At 40.7% G+C, this 13817-nt stretch overlaps 1 protein-coding gene across 2 annotated transcripts in view; it reads right to left on the bottom strand.

Annotated features, from left to right (window-relative positions):
- Positions 1-1369: 1369 nt before the first annotated feature.
- Positions 1370-13817, bottom strand: part of TNKS (tankyrase) — a 281917-nt gene continuing 269469 nt past the window's right edge. For both annotated transcript variants that reach the window (XM_089670593.1, XM_089670594.1), the window contains exons 25-27: positions 9458-9644; positions 7417-7573; positions 1370-2877 (exon numbers count right to left, since the gene is read on the bottom strand). In XM_089670593.1, the coding sequence (XP_089526719.1) occupies positions 2791-2877; positions 7417-7573; positions 9458-9644 (431 nt within the window). In that variant the 3' untranslated portion in view covers positions 1370-2790. The remainder of the gene's footprint in view (positions 2878-7416; positions 7574-9457; positions 9645-13817) is intronic.

Here is a 13817-nt window from a genome sequence, read left to right as displayed (position 1 = left end):
TCAATTTCAGTGGGGGTTGAATAATTTTGGACACAACTGTACATACATTATGATGCTCCTCCATTTTGGGTTGATAAATTATGCTCATACATCATGTCTCAAGCCAACTGATAAAAGGGGAGGCTTGCAAATGTCTAAAGAGTTGCTTGCTATATTTAAAATAAAGGGAATTCTAAATTATGGCAATCCAATTATTCCTCACTGTATTCCAAACAGAAAAACTTTTGATTGGAATTACACATAAAAAATAAAGTAGGCATACGGTCCCCTTATTTTGCCAGGAACAGACATGCATAAACCACAAACAAAGGTCCTGACTTTCCTTAACAGAGAGAACCCTGTGAAACTCTGAAGGGTCTATAGCAGGAGAATCTACTTTTAATTCAGAATGGAAAACGAGAACTCTAAAATGACCATGTAACTGCAATAAAATGTTCCTGTAATAGAACACACTTTAGACTTTCCTATGGTAGCACCTTTTTGTAGAATTTTTACTACTGTGCAAAGCCCAGAGGATTTTCATATCAGACACACTTCATGGTGTGTAGGATGCCTGTGCCCCCACCATAGTCTGTGGTTTGCTCTGCCACTCCCCACATTACTACAGGACACAATAGAGACCTCAGGGCTGGTAAGTAGAGCCACAGAACACAACATAATTTCTGACAAACCAGGAATGTCAGAAATAATGATCCTTTGGGCAGTTTTGCACAGAAGTAGAGTTAAGAAACATTTTTTTTAAATGCCTTTAAAGGAAATCTATGGTCACAGCATACACTATCATTTTAGTGCACTGGAATTGTAACAGCAATCAAATCCAATATAGGATTACACAAATAATCTCCTTTCATATTGTGAATGCTGCCTGTCTGCTGGCCATCTCTTTCCACAACCTGCTGGATTCCCTGCATGCTTTGCGGCTTCTCCTCTGTTTACTTTCCGTTTCTAAGGACTATCCCATAGAACCATGCTGTCTGCAAGCAGTGATTCCTGTACTGACTCCTGCATCTTCTCCATCATCTCACTATTTTAGAAGACAGGCTCTATGACACAGCACTGCCTATCAACAGGGCATAGTGAATACATGTCATGTGTGTGGAGCTGCACAACGGAGTAGGCTAGAATTAATTGAAATACAATGTACAAATGAATATATGAATTTACACTTTGACCATAGAAATACTTTAAAACAGATTTTCTTCATTAATGAAGACAGACTGACTAGCTACATATAGCTAGCTTAACAAGATTTTCTAGGAATCAGAAAAATAATGGGAGCTTTCCACGTTTGTATAGGCTACAGCTCTCAGCCTTTCAATAAAAATTTTCAGTAAAAAACAGAAACAAAGGGAAAAAAAACAGTCACAACTTAAACAGAACAGACAAAACTGTTTTATTAATAACACAGCATTAAACAGTCAACTGTGCTGTAACACACAGCAACCAGACATGTATACTGTTTAGTTGGTATTTGACTCTTGAGATGATAAAAAAAAAAAAAAACGAGTGGTTGCTGTGGGTCACAAAATTTTGATAGTCCATCTTATTAAATACGTCTTTGTATCTGCATATAACAATTGATCCTTAATTAAAAAAAAAAAAACCAAAAAAAACCAAAAAAAACAAAAAAGAAACAAAAAAGAAAAAAAAAACCAGATTAACAATTTACTTGTCAGAGGGTTCTCCTTTGTGTGGCAGAAACCACTGTAAACTTTTGTAACTGAGTTTTAGTGTTAATGTTCCTCCTTCATTTCTATTTTTTTTTTAATTGAGGGGAGATTGAGCGAGAGAGAAAGAGAGAGAGAGAGCAAGAAAGTGAAACACAGAGAAAATGGAAAGAAATAGAAAAGGAAAGGTGAGTGTGAGAAATGTGCGATAAGCGGTAGGAAAGGAGGGAGGAAGAAAGAGAAAGTGGGAAAAAAAGGGAGGAGGACCAGAGAGTAGAGATGGAAGTGGGAAATAAATAGAGGAAAAAGGGGATGAGAGAGGAGAACATGTGTAAAAGAGTGTAAAAGGCATAAGTGGCAGAAGGGAAGGGGGAGGAAGCAGAGAAAACGTGTGCGAGAAAGAGGGAGCAAATATTGGCTGCAGAAGAGAAAAGGAAAGGAAGGAGAGAGAAAGAAAAACGGGGGCTGGGAGAGTAAAAATGGTAGTAGAAGAAAGAGGAAGGAGGGATAAAGAGAGAGAAAAAAAAAAGAGAGAGGAGAAAGAAAAAGAAGCAGGAGGGAGAAAAAAAACGGATCATCAAATGATCTGATTTGTTTCTTGGTCGTTAAACATTGCATTGCTAATGAACTTTGTGCAAAAGAAAGACTTTTTTTTAAATTTCAGCTAGGTTTACATTATTTATACACAAATATAAAAAAAAAATAAATAGTGGATTACAGTGAATCCCACTTTCAAGGTACTTAAAATGAAAGTATATTAAAATGCTCACGTAAATGTTACCAATACATGTAATGTCCATACCACCTTGGAAATGATATTGTGGCAATATTTGTAGTATTACTGAAATCTTAGACAATCCTTGTTGTTTCCTCTTTTTTGCCAACGATTACCAACTGAAAATGAGCCTGAGAAACTTTACTAAAAGGTGGCCTCTTGTAAACATCTCCTTTTGAGGACCAGTAGCAACTGGGAGCATCCTTACCTAGAACAAACCATGTAATACTTAAATATATAATTTATTTCCAGGTTTCTGTTTTTCTTTTTTTTTTTGTATGGAAAAGTTTCCCAGTCATTCAGGTAACAATTCATTTCTAGCTATGAGTTTAGAGTCCACTGATAATACTAAGTCTTCTGTTCTGCTGTTGTGGCAGCTTGTAGGGGTGCATCTGGTTTTACAATCTGGTATGTGATCAGATATTCCGGGTATGCCTGTACAGAGAATTAAACAAAATATTACACAATAAAAAGCACGGATTTCACATCAATGCAATTCAAATTTCTCTCACATTGGAATCACTACCTGAGCATGACTACGTTTACCATGACATGAGCGTTGGAACTGCTAAACAAAATTACATTTTAATATGAAACCTGGTAACAACAATTACATCGGAAGGCTAAGTACACAGATTACCATCTTCAGATCACCGCCATTGAACATCTAAGTAGCTTCTATGTTTTCTATTAGTAAAGACAGTTTTCTTCCTCTTAAATAGTTTATATTTTATTTTATATTAATTTGTGTTTTTATTTTTTTCCCTAGGTGCTAAACCAGACCTTCACCCTCAGTGTGTACATTCTCTGGTCTAATTCTTTTTAGCCTCTCCTTTAACCTCTTCATGCCAGCCGCACAAAAATGTGCGGCCTCCCGGCGTCTGGGCCTAGACGCCGAGCGGCCACGTATTTGCGTTCTTTTAAAAAAAAACATATGTGTCCTCTGAGCGCGCGCCCTGCGTGCTCCCAGCATACATGTCCGGTACTCACGGGACCTTTCCCGATCATGTGACCGCCGTGCCGGCGCCTCACATGACCCTAAACACTGCCCCACCTCCTGGAACCCTTAAAGGGCCGGGAGGCGCCGGCGTGAAGGGGTTAACAATATTTTCTATAAGTGCCTTTTTACACTTTAATGTTCCCCCGCTTTTCTTTCCTACACGTGAATGACATGGCTAGGACTGCCCAATGTCTGCAGACTTCTGGAATATGAATGTTACATATCTCAAAGGTCTTCAGGTAGCGCTGGCTGCACAGGCATGCTGCCCATACCACGCATGCGTAGCCAGTATTCTAGCCAGGGAATCAAACAAAAAAAATTCCCAAGTAGTCACTGAGTACATGCTCATAGCATAGTGAATCCAGGAAGTAAAGCGAAAGAAATTCCTCTGCTCTTACTGCAAATAGCTACAGTGATAAGAGATGTGAAATGGTAAACACAAAGGTATTCTGGTAAAGCCTGTATTTGAAATCCTTGTGAAGTGGTAAAAGTATTAACTTTTAAAGGCGGCATTATTTTATTTTGAACAATTTAGGTCAAGTTCTTATTTAGGGTCAAATGTCAGACGGGGTTCTAAACTAAAACATGGACTACTTGTTAGTTCCTGAAGGGTTACATGCCATCTTTATTACTCTCATAAGGGGTGTATCAAATGCACTTCTGGCTTTTGCTCTGTTGATAGGATTACCTACATTTCTGTCACCTATTCCTTTATAAAATGTATTTAAAAAAAAAAGGCTGTGAATGAGAGCACGGTAGCCACAAGTGCAAGAAATTACATTCTTGGGGTTGTTCTGTAACCCACAGTTGATACAAGTAAGAAACATATTTTTTCCTTACAGTTTTAAAAACTTTTGGACAGTTACAGATTAAAATAGAAGGTAAAATGAAAAACAGTAAAGTGGCTATAAAGGCTAAATGTTTTATACTGTCATACATTCAGAACAAGCAGCTTGCACTGGGGGCACCCAGTAAGGGGGAGGAGCCAGGAGCACTGGTGGGGTACCCAAGAAGATGAGAATCGGGCTGCATTGCGCAAAACCACTGCACAGAGTAGGCAAGTATGGCTTGTTACTTAAAAGAAAAAAAATCAAACCTTTACAATCACTTTAATTATAAATTGGCTTGTTATGGACTGTTATAACAGCTTTACAATAAGAATAATTTTCATTTTTCCTTTAAATTTTTGTACACAGTGATAATGGCATCTGAATGATATAACCAACAGTATTTTTTAACTTTGTACAGAAAATCAATCAATTAAGAGAGTTATGCTCCTTTTGAATAATCTAAATTTTGAACAGGGTGGATCGCCTGATAGCACATGAGCAACCCGGTGTATACACCAGAAATACTGGACACTTCACACACACACACAGTTCGGTCCATATATATTTGGACACAGGACATATTTTAGATTTTTTTCAGGTATTAACTAAAACATATTCAAGCTATAGTTATATAATGGACATGGGCTGAAAGTGCACATTCTCAGGTTTAATTTGTGGGCATGTACATCTAAATTGGAGGGAGGGTTTAGGAATAACAGCTCTTAAGAGTAGCCATACCCCCTATTTCAAGAGACCAAAAGTAATTGGACAATTGAATCAAAAACTGTTTGATGGCCAGGTGTGGGCTACTCCATTATTTCTTCATCAATTAAGCAGGTAAAAGGTCTGGAGTTGATTCTAAGTGTTGTATATGCATTTGGAATCTATTGCTGTGAACCTACATCATACGTTCAAAGGAGCTGTCCATGCAAGTGAAACAGGCCATTGTAAGGCTTCAAAAACAAAACAAATCCATCAGGGAGATAGCAGCAACATTAGGAGTGGCCAAATCAACAGTCTGGTACATTCTGAGGAAAGAAGAATGCACTGGTGAGCTCAGCAACATAAAGAGGCATGGACGTCCGCGGAAGACAACAGTGGTGGATGATTGCAGGATCCTATCTATGGTACAGAAAAACCCATTCACAACATCCACACAAGTGAAGGACACTCTCCAGGCGGTAGGCGTATCATTGTCAAAGTCTACAATCAAGAGAGGACTTCAAAAGAGCAAATACAGAGGGTTCACCACAAGGTGAAAACCATTCATACGCTGAAGAATAGAAAAGCCAGATTAGAATGCCAAAAAATATCTAAAAAAGCCAGACCAGTTCTGGAAAAGCATTCTTTGGACGGATGAAACTAAGATTAATCTGAACCAGAATGACGGGAAGAAAAAAAGTGTGGAGAAGGCTTGGAACAGCTCATGATCCAAAGCACACAAGGTCATCTGTAAAACATGGTGGACGCAGTGTGATGGCATGGGCATGCATGGCTTCCAGCAGCACTGGGCCATTGGTGTTTATTGATGATGTGACAGAAGCAGCCGGATGAATTCTGCAGTGTTTAGAGAGATATTGTCAGGCCAGATTCAGCCAAATGCAGTAAAGTTGATTGGATGGCGCTTCACAGTGCAGATGGACAATGATCCAAAACACACTGCAAAAGCAACCCAGGAGCTTTTGAAGGAAAAGAAGTGGAATAACTAAAGGCAAAAAGACCCACAAGCAAAGAACAACTGAAGACAGCTGCAGTTAGAGCCTTGTAAAGCATCAGAAAGGAGGAAACCCAGTCTTTGGTAATGTCCATGGGCTCCAGACTTCAGGCAGTCCTTGCCAGTAAAAGATTAACAAAATATTAAAAATTAACATTTTATTTATGATTATATTGATTTTCCAATTACTTTTGGTCCCTTGAAAAAAGGGGGGATGGCTATTCTTGAGAGCTGTAATTTCTAAACCCTTCCTCCAATTTGGATGTACAGTTGTGTTCAAAATAATAGCAGTTTGTTGAAAAAAGTGAATAAAGCTCAAAATCCTTCTAATAGCTTTTATTTCCATACACACAAATGCATTGGGAACACTACACATTCTATTCCAAATCAAAACATGAAGAAAAATATATCAAATGTGTGTTGTTCCTCTAAAGAAATTGAAGAAAAGTGACTATTAGACTGTTAAAAAAAAATAGCAGTGTTTGTATTCTTCTTTACAAACTCAAACATTCACTATATAAACTGAAAAATGTTTGACGATTTTGCTTTCCTTTGAATCACTTAATATTTAGTTGTATAAGCACTGTTTCTGAGAACTGCTGTACATCTGTGTTGCATGGAGTCAACCAACTTCTGGCCCCTGTGAACAGGTATTCCAGCCCAGGATGATTGGACTACATTCCACAGTTCTTCTCTATTTCTTGGTTTTGCCTCAGAAACTGCATTTTTGATGTCACCCCACAAGTTTTCTATTGGATTAAGATCCGGGGATTGGGCTGGCCACTCCATAACGTCAATCTTGTTGGTCTGGAACCAAGATGTTGCACGTTTACTGGTGTGTTTGGGGTCGTTGTTTTGTTGGAACACCCATTTCAAGGGCATTTCCTCTTCAGCATAAGGCAGCATGACCTCTACAAGTATTCTGATGTATTCAAACTGATCCATGATCCCTGGTATGCAATAGGCCCAACACCGTAGTATGAGACACATCCCCATATCATGATGCTTGCGCAACCATGCTTCACTGTCTTCACAGTGTACTGTGGCTTGAATTCAGTGTTGGGGGTCATCTGACAAACTGTCTCTGGCCACTAGACCCAAAAAGAATCTATTACTCCTGCTAGTAAATTATTTGCCATGTAGAAATATCATTTCTACCAAAAACAGTGATTGATCAGGTTAGTGATGTCTGACTGCTATTATTTTGAACACAACTGTACATACCCTCAAATTAAACCTGAGTGTGCGCACTTTCAGCCCACATCCATTATATAAACACATTGCATATCCCTGTATCCCTGAAAGATGTAAGCCAGAAGCAATCCTTGCAGTATTAATGAATTGCAGTCAAATTTGTTGTCATATGTTGATTCATATGCCATGATGAATTGCAAATGCTAAATAACAGAACCAAACAAAGTATTGCATACCTGTTCTCCTCTGTAGATGACATATTCTGCATATGCCAGTCCATTTACACTTGGCCTACCAATAACAGAGTGATGTCCTGGAGGAGCATGGGCCATTTTCATTGTGCTGAATTGCAAAAACGATTTGCCAAGTGTCACTCTGCAGAATAACATTTGTCTGAGGAAAAAAAGAACACAAACAAAAGACAACCGTTTAGATGAATTTCACAACACTTTCAAATTTGGCTTTGAAGATTTACTTTGCATTGCAGCCTTTCATTCCAACTTGGTAGAAGTAAAATGTCCATAATTTGTATCTCTGGTAATGATCACAATGGTGCTAAGAATTTGCTTAATCTTACACCAATTTGCCACAATATTTGTTTGCGAACCCTGTGCTTCAATTAGAACCATAGGCAAAACTTTTTTTCACATTGGATAGAGCAAGGGAGGGTTAAAACAGATGGGTTTTTTTTGCCTTTTGTGTCCCATTGTGGAGATTTCCCTTCACTTTCTGTCCAATTACCATAACAGGAAGTGAGAGGAAATCCCTACAAATTAAAGGAATTCCTTGAGGACCCCCAGGTCACCATAACTGAAGTCCCCACTGGAAAATTTCCCCTCAATTACTTTTCTGGGGACAACCCAAAATTTAGGATTTTCTTTTACTTTCAATGATGATGGTAAACAAGACAAATAGGGAGGGTGAATCTTTTTAATTAGACCACAGACAGCAATAAAACCTTACAGGTTTTCTAATCTATCACCACTCTATCCAAAGCTAAAGAAAAAGTTTCACTTCATTTATAAAGCTCAGTGAAAAGTCACTGAGCAAATGAAACACTATCTATTCCAATAGTAGATCAACCTCATAATCTCATTGTTAATTACCCTGAACCATGCAAGGACAGCTCCTATATGTCTAGTTAGGACTCCCAGTCTGTTGGGAGCAAAACAAGTAAATGTTTAGGCCGGGTTCACTGTGGTTTGGCTACAGCGTGGGTATATGCACGTGTTTTCTTGCGTTTTACCCACGTTTTTAGCTGAGGTTATAACCTTCTATTAGATTGCATGTTTTTGCCACATTTTTTGAAAGCGCGCCAAAGATGAAGCATGCAGGACTTTTGCTGCGCTTTCAGAAAATCTAGCAAAAATGTGCACTCTAATAGAAGTCTAAGGGACCAAAGTTGGTTAAAACACATGAAAACTGCAAATACACCTGCACTACGGCCAAACCACAGTGCAGCAGTGTGAACCCAGCCTTCGCAAAGTTAAATAAAAGACACAAGTCCATCTAGTTCAACCAACAAAAAAAATAAACAGAAAACCTTCATTTACACAATCCTTTACCCACAGAGGAAGGCAAAAAAAAAAAAAAACCTATGAAGCATGGTCCAATTTGCTTCAACCAAGGAAAAAAATCCTTCCTGATAAAAAAATCTCTAGAAGGCAAGCGATATTCCCTGGATCAACAATCTCTCATGTTGTTAACTTAAAATGTTAATATCCAGTTATATTTTATGCATTTAGGAATGCATCCAGCACATTTTAAAACAATCCGAGCTGGCCAGAACAAGTTCTCGAGAGAGTCTATGCCACATTTTCATAGCTCTTACTGTGAAAAAAGCCTTTCTGTATGTGAAGGTTAAATTAAGTTCACGATATGGACCACCTATGTATTTACACATGGTGAACAAATCCCTGCTTAAACACCTCTTCTCCAGAGAGAATAAATTCAGTTCAGATAATCTTTTCTGATAGCTGAGCTCCTCCATTCCTCTTATCAGTTTTTCAGTTTTAGTGCCCTTCTCTGTATTTTCGCCAACATCCTTTTTGTGAACTAGTGCCCAAAACTGAACTGCATGTTCCAGGTGAGATTTAACTAATGACGTGTACAGCGCACATCCTTCTGGGGCTGCATAGGTGAGGTCTGCTCTAGAACATACACCATTTATTGACTTGAGTAATGACTATGTTAGGGACCCTTAACAGTGACATTCTGACAAGTTTTGTCTTAATGCAGAGAAATAAAGCTTAGCATTTTAGTCTTTAAGAAACAAACCTATGGCAAATATAACATGATCTGTCCTTGTGTGTTGGGCAGCCAGTTCCACCACCTATGCCGTATACATATTGGTTGCTTTTGGAAGAGTTTTCTGCGAAATAGATACCAGCTCCAAACATTCCCCCAATGTATGCATGTCGCTCATCAAAGCCTTTGTGAATGATCGCATTAATAAATGGAGATCCTAATAAAAAAAAAAAAAAAGACACAAAACTCAAACATAGAAAATCTTTACTAGAGATTATGTTGAAAATAAGTAAAGATTACATTAATAAGAAAAGCCAAGCTCATTAAACAATTGCTTTGTGTGCATTTTACATAAAAGGTACAAGTGTTGAAAATATGTATTTGCTACACATGGGCCACAAAATTCAAGATGGGTTAAATCAATTTTCCTTATTAATGGCTAATGCACATAGGCCATGGACTACATAAAAAAAAAAAAAAAAAAAAAGTTGTACATATGTAACCTTTGTGTTTTGACATACAAACTCAGTAAAATAAGAATTTTAACTTATTTTACAGCCTATATCTTGGAGTACAATACGTGTGTTCATAAATCATAGGTTATAAGAAGCTACATTCAGGCGATTGGACACTGGCAAAAACCACTCGAGACTTCAGAGTTTTTAGAAATCAATAAGGACTGATCAAGAGACAGAGGAGAGGGGCCTATGTTGTGTACTGTACTCCAAGATAACAAATTTACAGGTATGTAAAAATTCCTATAATCTTAATTGTACAGTACAGGACCCAAGCAATAAACCAAGGGGTGAGCAACAACATAGCAATCGTCAACAGGCCCACAAGTAGACAAGGGTTAAAGAACCCAAACAAAAAACACTCAGATGGCAACTTGAAGCACCTTGTGTTGGCCAATACTCGCATTAGCCAAAGCCTAAACATCCACCAGTCAGAACTTTGAAAACATGTGGACAGAGGACTCGGTGTTGGCCTGGCAAATCTGAGAAGCAGATGCTTGATCCTGAAAAGCCTAAGAGAAACCAACAGCTCTGATGCAATGTGCTCTCATAGGAAAAGGAGCAACTTTGTCACCAAAGGTGTATGCCATGTAAATGGGTTGTCTGATTCACCTAGCAAGATGCCCTCTACGAGGGCCCAAAGGCAGGACAAGGAGAACTCAGTCCCGCAAACAGAAGATGTGGTTCTCATACCCCAACAGTCCTGACTACACCTAGGCAATATAGGATGATTTCCTTTGCACGTTTTGGGGCGGGACATAGGAAGGAACAACAGTGTCTTCACTGAGATGTGAAGAATAGACCACTTTGGGTTGGAAGAAAGGTTTTGGTCTCAAAATCATTTTGTCCTTGTGTAAAAATGAAAAAACATCTTTTCAGGAAAGAGCTGCCAATTCAGAAACATGCCTAATAGATATAATGGCTACCAGGAAAGCAACACGCAAGGTTTTCCAAAAGAATTGGTTCAAGTGGGAAGGGGGGGAGGATCTCTGGAAAACAGATAGCACAAGGTTAAGATCCCAAGGTGACACAGGAGGTTAAATTGTGAGATTTATATAAGAAACTCCTTGAAGAAATGTCTTGCTGGGTGATTGTGAGGCAAGAGGTTTCTGGGACAAAATGGATAAATGGTCCTCATTTGGGACCTTGCGGAAGGAAAATATTGGCTTGGGTTGTATCCCAGATTAGACCCAGGTACTAGAGATGGTGTGAGGGCTGGAGAGCAGACTTTAGAAGTTTAAAGGAACGGAATCATCTTCTGGACTTTGCTAAGCAGGTTGTAGCTAAAACGTTTGTCCATGTAACCTGTGACATACATATCTGGATTTGAAGAAGAGCCAGAAGCAAGAACAATTTATGAACATTGGGGGTGCAGGGGATAGTCTGAATGTCAGTGCTGGTCTCCCCAGGGCTTTTTTTCCCCAGCCTGAACAGAGTTCCACCACCTCTGGGGCAGTGGATGTTCACAGCCACTCTAGTGTCCCGCCGACAGCTTGCACACTTCTACTATAAGTTGTAGCTGCTCTTTGGCAGCAGCAACTCTCTCCGTTACCCTCTAGGTAGGGTAGAGAGGATTTTAGAGAAGAAATAACAGCTCTGTAATGTTAGCAAAAGTGAGTTTTGGGAGTTAACTGGCAGGTGAGATATGCAATCCTTAACTCTGCATCCTTTACACAGTGAACTCATTTACTTTGTATCCTGAACATAGCACACTATGTACCGTATTTTTCGCTCCATAAGACGCATTTTTCCCCCCCCAAAAAAGAGGGGAAAATGTCAGTGCGTCTTATGGAGCGAATATAGAGCGGCCGGTCCGGTATTTCCACCGCGGCCGTGCAGAATACCGGGCTGGCCGCTCAGCTCTGCAGCGGGACCTTATGGAGAGGACTGCTGACCTTTGGGGAGGTGGGGAGCGGGTACCTGAATTGGACAGGTACCCGCTCTTACTTCTTTGTTCTTTGATCTTACCTGTTCCTCTATCCAGCGGCGCGCTGTCTTCCCGGCTTCTGTAGCATGACAGCCGGGTGCCAAGTGCGCATGCGCAAGAAGCGGTGCTTTTTGTGAATGGTAAGGCGGTACCTGGGACACATGACAGATCCCAGAAGCCGCCGGACCAATCACAAAGCACAAGTGCTTCTCGCTCATGCGCACTGGGCACCCGGCTGTCATGCCGAGCGCCATTACAGAAGCCGGGAAGACAGCGCGCGGCTGGATCGAGGAACAGGTAAGATCAAACAAAAACTCTGCAGAAGAGCGGGTACCTGTCATATTCAGGTACCCGCTCCCCACCTCCCCAAAGGTCAGCAGTCATCTGTGCTGTCCGCAGTCTCCGGCCATCCCTGTGCTGTCCGCAGTCTCCGGCCATCCCTGTGCTGTCCGCAGTCTCCGGCCATCCCTGTGCTGTCCGCAGTCTCCGGCCATCCCTGTGCTGTCCGCAGTCTCCGGCCATCCCTGTGCTGTCCGCAGTCTCCGGCCATCCCTGTGCTGTCCGCAGTCTCCGGCCATCCCTGTGCTGTCCGCAGTCTCCGGCCATCCCTGTGCTGTCCGCAGTCTCCGGTCATCCCTGTGCTGTCCGCAGTCTCCGGTCATCCCTGTGCTGTCCGCAGTCTCCGGTCATCCCTGTGCTGTCCGCAGTCTCCGGTCATCCCTGTGCTGTCCGCAGTCTCTGGTCATCCCTGTACTATGTCTGCAGTCCATTAGTTCAGAATTTTTTTTCCCCTGTTTTCTGCCTCTAAAACCTAGGTGCGTCTTATGGTCCGGTGCGTCTTATGGAGCGAAAAATACGGTAACTGCACTGTGTACATAACGCACACCTTAACTGCGTTCTGTACGTAGTTCACTTCTGAGCCCTGTACATAGCGCAATCCTTAACTTGCAAATGTTTGTTGAAGATCTTGCGGTCCAGAATAGGTTGGATGTCTCTGCTTGGCATTGGCAATGTAAAAAGGTTTGCAAAGAAGCCTTGAAACTTCTCCCACAACAACAAAGATGTGGGTCACGTTTTGCGGTACTGTGATATTATACTGTTGTTTCTAACACTACCTATAGTTCTCCATTTTACACCTAAATTGTTTTTATATTGTTGCCAGGTATACAGATCTTTTTACCATTATACTATAATGTTTTTTAACACTGAATTTATTTTATTGATTTTTTTGTTTTTAATTCAATTGCATCATTTATGTAGTTATTTTCTGCATATACGGTTTTATTAACTCCCATGATCCCCTTCCCCCTTTTTTGGGCTCGAGGGGAGGGGCTTTGCTATAGGAGGCACTGACTGCAGACATATAAAGCAAGACCGGAATTTAGGCTGGCCACAGCTCTGAGAAAAGGGCTTCATCCCCGAAACGCGTCAGCAGGCCAACCGCACCATCAGTCGGACACTCTGCCATCCTTGTGGCCATCTCTATGGCCTTATAGGCTTTACATACATGCTATGTTTGTGAGTATATTTTGTCCTTTTATATTTTTAATAAACCTTGGATAATGCACTAGGTGTTTGCATGCTAGAAAAAAGCATACAGGTGGTGCAAACTGCAGTGAGCAGTGCAGCAACAGCACACCAGTAGCACTCCTCAGGACAGGCTGTAGTGATGCTGCCTCCCCTTCACCAGCTGCACACTGCCCAAAAGGGTCCCTGCATTAAGGGAACAATTAAATGAACACAGCCACATAAGGAACGTCAACTGGCAGAGGCACTCACCAAAATACAGGCTGCAGAGCTAATTTAAAGCCAAATCCCAATTTAAACCCCACAGAGGCCTTCAGAGACACAACCCCCTCAGGGGATTGCCACCCTGGACCTGCAGAGCACCCTGTCAGTGACATTTAGGATTAGAGGTACCCTTAGTTAGCACTGCCGGCAAGATCGA

The sequence above is a fragment of the Staurois parvus genome, unplaced genomic scaffold (assembly GCF_062004578.1).
Source record: "Staurois parvus isolate SC_StPar_1 unplaced genomic scaffold, SC_StPar_1.0 ptg000091l, whole genome shotgun sequence".
NCBI lineage: Eukaryota > Metazoa > Chordata > Amphibia > Anura > Ranidae > Staurois > Staurois parvus.
Note: the sequence above shows the minus strand (reverse complement) of the source record. Positions and strands in the feature narration are given on the sequence as shown.